General features: G+C 35.3%; 1 protein-coding gene across 1 annotated transcript; it reads left to right on the forward strand.

Annotated features, from left to right (window-relative positions):
• Nucleotides 1-310: 310 nt before the first annotated feature.
• LOC145087165 (cysteine-rich receptor-like protein kinase 2) lies at nucleotides 311-3576 on the forward strand. Its single transcript, XM_079025075.1, has 8 exons — nucleotides 311-882; nucleotides 1186-1583; nucleotides 1688-1810; nucleotides 1939-2069; nucleotides 2233-2443; nucleotides 2528-2759; nucleotides 2859-3018; nucleotides 3181-3576. The coding sequence occupies exons 1-8, from the start codon at nucleotides 470-472 to the stop codon at nucleotides 3481-3483; spliced, it is 1971 nt and encodes a 656-aa protein (XP_078881201.1). The 5' UTR covers nucleotides 311-469; the 3' UTR covers nucleotides 3484-3576.
• Nucleotides 3577-5481: the final 1905 nt, after the last annotated feature.

Consider the following 5481-nt stretch of genomic DNA (forward strand, 5'->3'; position numbering starts at 1 on the left):
AAAAACTCCGAGGATATAAACAATATTCTCGAATTAGACATTTCGGAGAAAATAGTTATTTTTTAAAAAATAGTTTTTTTAAAAAAAAAATAAAAAAAATGATTGTTTTTTTTTGAAAATCTTATTTAATGATTAGATTACTTAGCTTAAAATAAAATAATAATAAGAATAATAATAAAAGTTTCCAACTCAGAACAAGACGCACTTTGTCCTCGCTGGATGAGGAGTTTCATTTCGCGCACAGAAGAATTCGTCAACCTACTAAAATAATCACTACCCAAATATCTATCTGTTCGGCACCCGCTATTGACAAGTGGAAAATGACATTTTGAATTGAATTTCCCCTGAAACGACTTTCTCCTCTCGTCTGCTATATCATTTTAGCAATATTTTTCTTCTTTCATTACCCAAACTTCAATTATATACTAAAGGAGAAACCCAGATAGCAGAAAGAAGTACAGAACCAGAGATGAACCTGAAACAAATGGAAAAAAGCTTGCTCTCATGGCGGCTGGCTTGTCTGATGGTGGTGATGATGTTCCTTTCCATGGCAAAGCCTGTGACATCACAGACGTCTAGTGATAGAAATAGCACTCTAATGAGATATTATTGTAGTCAATATTTCGGTATGAACGAAACCTATTTCTACCAGAATCTCAACACCACCCTTTCTAGCCTCCGCCGGCAGCTGTCGGTGAACCGTGTACGCTATGCTCTTGCACGTACTTTGCTCAATGGAGAGTCCGTTTGGGGCCTTGCTTCATGCCGGGGATATGTCTCCAACACCAATTGTGTTGCTTGTTTTGACTATGCTGTCTCTCAGTTGAGAGTTTGTGGGCGTGGCAATGGAGCTCATGCTTTTTACAATGACTGCGATGTCAGGTGCTTATTATGCTCTTTAAATTTCTTCTTATTCAGTTACTTGTATAGTTGTATATGACTTTGTTTAATTTCGTTTTCGATTTTTCATGCAATCCATCTATTATGCAATTTTTCTATAGATGAAAATTAGTAAGAGAGATTTGTTATTACTTTGTTTTCTAACGAAATACTCCATCTCCAAATGGAAAAGTCAACTTCACAAACTTTATATTTCAAGTATTAAAGTATTAATTTCAAAGATAAATTTAATGTTTCTAAATTATTCATCCTCATCAAAAAGGTATAAATATACTTTTAATGTAGGTACGAGAATAATAACTTCTATGCGGATGCCAACATTCGGGCTGGTATAGTAATATGTGGTAATATAACATCGCCGCAGCAAACAGAGTTCAGAAAAACGGTAGAAGGATTGATATCAGATCTTCGAACAGCAACACCAAGAACATCAGATTTTTATGCAGCTTCCACAAGGGCTTTACCTGATCGTTCTGGAACAGTTTACGGAATTGCTCAATGCAATCAAAACTTAAGCCAAAGTGTTTGTGAAGATTGTTTGAATTCAAGATATAGTTCTTTAGATGATTGTCTTCCCAACACTAATGGTCGAGCTATTGACAATGGTTGTTTTATGAGGTATTCCAGCACTCCGTTTTTTGGGCAAAACCAGACAACTAATATCACACCTCTCCTTTGGGATGGTGAGATCTCTACTCTTTTAAAAGACAACCCTTTTCAAGTTATTGTGTTTAAACATTAAACTATTGTATTGATGAATATTTATTTTCATATCTACGCTATATAGGAAATTCAAACAACAAGAGATCCATAATTGGGGGAGTCGTTGGAGGTGTATGCCTTCTGTTGCTTGTTCTTGCATTTGTCTTATGGCGTCTTAGATCAAAAAAGACAAGTCGTAGCCAACAAGGTATACAACAGATTCAGAATTTAGCTAGCATGGAATTCTGTAATTAAGAAATGTTTATTTCTATGAACTTATGTTGGTATAACATATTCCTGATCTGTTCCCTTAATTTTTTGGTTCCCAATCTCAAGATAAATCAACTGGATCAACTGAGTTGTTACAAGGTCCAGCAAGATATAGCTACAATGATTTAAAAGTAGCCACAGAAAACTTTAGTGACGACTACAAAATTGGAGGTGGGGTGTTTGGTGAAGTATATAAGGTAATACTTGAGGTTGAAAGTATAGTATTTATTACTAGAGTACTAACATAAATGTATTTTTTAGAAGATAAAGTGTAATAACCGGCATTTGATGCATGAACCCATGATTGATAGTATGGTCATTTACTTCATTTCACTGTTTGTATATGGTAATGTTATGCAGGGCACTCTAAAAGATGGGGAAACTGTTGCAATTAAAAAAACAGTTATGGCCTCCACTAGAGGAAAAATACACTTTGATGATGAACTTAAGATCATTAGCAATGTTCATCATCGGCATCTTATTCGACTTCTTGGATATTGTAGCAAAGGGCCTCTTTTATTTCTTGTCCACGAGTTCATGGACAATGGTAGTCTTGATCAATTCCTTTATGGTAAGTTGAAGCATCTTATTTAGCTTATGAGTTCTTTGAGTTGATCTCCATTTTGCATCTGCTGAAGTTACTTTTTATGGACAGGTGACAAATCAAGGAATCTAAGTTGGAGACAGAGGTTTGAGATTATCTTTGGGACAGCAAGAGGTCTTGCATATCTACATGAACAGTATCATGTTACAATCATTCATAGGGATATAAAAACAAGCAACATTCTCCTTGATGATGAACTACAGCCAAAAATTGCAGATTTTGGGTTGATAAGGCTCCTACCAGAAGACAAGACTCATCTTAGCACCAAACTGGCAGGGTCCTTGTATGTTTAAATGAATGCATATAAATTTTCTCCCAACTCTTACTTCTCTTGTTCTCCTGATCAAAATTTGTCCCTAATAAATATGTTAAATCTTACCAGGGATAGTGGTTATGTAGCACCAGAATATGCCATTCATGGGCAATTGTCTGAGAAAGTGGATACATACAGCTTTGGTATTGTGGTCCTTGAAATCATTAGTGGTAAAAGGTGTGACGATGTCATAGATGATAAATCAGTTAATCTAAGCCTCCTTGATCATGTAAGATTTGTAAAGTCAAGGATCAATGATCTTTTACAGTGTTGCTTTCTATTCTTGTTTCTTAGTTGTGGTCCATTAAGTGATGCAGTGATTTATTATATGAAGATATCATAAACTTGGTTAAGTCTTAGTTAACTTTTACTCTATTATTGTGTATGATAGGCTTGGAATCTATACGAGAATGGAACACATGTGAATCTAATTGACAACAGGCTAGATGCTAGTGAATATGCAGCAGAAGATGTAATGAAGATCATAGAGATAGCGTTAATGTGCACTCAGTCACAGGTTTCTGCAAGGCCGGCAATGTCTGAAGTGGTTACGCTTTTAAGTGACAAATCTGTAGATGAAATACCACCAGTAAGATCTACGTTTCACGAAGATGATATAAAGATTCCAATTGATACCTCGATATCATTGTCCTCTAATGCCACTGCCTCCACTGTTCAAGTTTCTGGCCGTTAAAACCTCATTTTATACACCATTACTGGTTTTAAATTGTATAAATATATATAATAATATAAGGGTTATAAAATCACTTGACTCTTATTTTATGTATTGACGAGTTTATATAGTACAAGGATATGCAATAGGGAAAAGATATGGTTTTAACAAACTCTCATAAATTACATGAAATACAATAATTATCAAATCCTATCCCTAACACCCCCGCCAAGCGAAGAGGTGGAGGACAAACACATACCTTCGCACACAACTATTCAAATAGAGGGCGCGGTAGAATCTTGGTAAAAATGTTTGCTAGTTAAAATGTGCATATTGGTATGAAGTGGGTATAAAGTGGGTGTACAGACAGTCGGAAGAAACAAGTTCACAAATAAAACTTTAACAAATGTCAATTTGCTTGGCGCATTTATGAGAGATAAGAAAGAGAGCAATGTGATTGAGAGCATTCCAGTTGTCACACAACAATGTTAGTTAGTCGATCAGGAGGCAAGGCAAGATGTTTGCGAGGAAGGTGTGTAATTTAGACCATTCCAGTAGCGATATTCTCCATAGTGTGATCTTCAGACTCACAATTACAGCGGGAAACGATGAGGTTTATTTTTAGCACTCCAAGACACAAGAACCACCAAGGAAGATAGCTAGTCATATATGGAGTGTTTAGTTTCAATACAATGAGCCTAATCCGCATCTGAGTAGCCAATAAAAGAGGACGTATTGGGATGTGTAAAGTGAACACCATATGTTGAAGCAAGAAAATGACCCTCTTAAACTTAGCCAATCTGAAACCATCTCCTGATCCGCATTCAGCTTCTCAACCGCAATCACAGACCGCATCCGCAGTTGTCTTCGTCAAACATAGACTTAGTTTTATCTGTTATCTTTTCACTTTACATTGTTTTATCCAGTGTGCCTTGCATGGCCACTTAAGACAGATTTAGACTTTGTTTATTTTCTTGTAATCCTCGAGACTCTATATAAAGAGCTCTCATGTTCTGATTGAATACATATCTTACATCACTCTTTTACTCATCTCTTATCTTTCATATCTTATATTCTCTCTAAAAGATTTATCTGAACTTATGTTCACCTATTAAGATCTAAACTCTTGAACTCTCCTTCGGATCGAGTCCTTGAGACTTCTTCACTTTAGCTAATCACTCTTACTGACTTGTGTTTGATTGCAAACCTTGTCATGAGTCAGCTTAGTGTTTACTTGATATACAACTTGCTGTCATTTACACTTCCTTACTTTTCATCAATTACATTTCCGCACCTAACAATCTAACAACTCTAACTTCTAATTATTGTTGAGATTTATGATTCTTTGAGATTCACTTATTCAGCAATATACAACTTGTTCTAAGGTTTGTTCAAGTGTGTCTCAAAATTTTTTCTCTCAACACCATAGGACAACGTTACTTGTTAAGACGGACAAAGTTACTTGTTAAGACGTTGTCGCGCACGCCTTAAGCATATAAAATATCATTGCTCTAATGCACTAAGGGATAACATAGGTATGCAAGGTCAAATCCACAAAGACACAACGTAATGGTCAATGCCACTTTGTGTAAGGAATATACTAGTCGTAAAACAAAATATGTAAAAGGGAGATTTTTGATTAACCATTAAAAACTAAATAGTAGTCAAAATTGTTGGAATAGTGTCTAAGGCTGCAACTATATTAGGCAAGTATTTGACTCGGTTGTGCATGGTCCTTTTGGGTTGCCTTCACCATAGCAACTTGACAGGATGATTTATTATGAGAGAAGAAATATTATTTATATATTATGAGAATAATATAAGGAATAATAATATTATTATTTGATTAATATAAGTCATAAATTAATTAGGAATTAATTTGGTGACTTAAGGAGATTAATTAAATAGAAGGGTATAAACTGTCAATTGTATGATAGTTGTACTTTGGGCTATAATCCCTTAAGGATAAGGGGGACGGTTTTGAGGGCTTTGGATAGGCCTTGAAATCGTCCAAGGCTT

This window comes from Lactuca serriola, chromosome 2 (genome assembly GCF_051521515.1).
Source record: "Lactuca serriola cultivar US96UC23 chromosome 2, Lser_US96UC23_V15, whole genome shotgun sequence".
In the NCBI taxonomy this organism is placed as follows: domain Eukaryota; kingdom Viridiplantae; phylum Streptophyta; class Magnoliopsida; order Asterales; family Asteraceae; genus Lactuca; species Lactuca serriola.

What these genes read in the sequence shown, in the direction of transcription:
- LOC145087165 (XM_079025075.1), top strand. Translation starts at nt 470, where the DNA reads ATGAACCTGAAACAAATGGAAAAAAGCTTGCTCTCATGGCGGCTGGCT. An exon ending in CACACCTCTCCTTTGGGATG is followed by an intron (nt 1,584 to 1,687) that starts GTGAGATCTCTA and finishes TACGCTATATAG; the next exon opens with GAAATTCAAACAACAAGAGA. An exon ending in TCTTGATCAATTCCTTTATG is followed by an intron (nt 2,444 to 2,527) that starts GTAAGTTGAAGC and finishes TTTTATGGACAG; the next exon opens with GTGACAAATCAAGGAATCTA.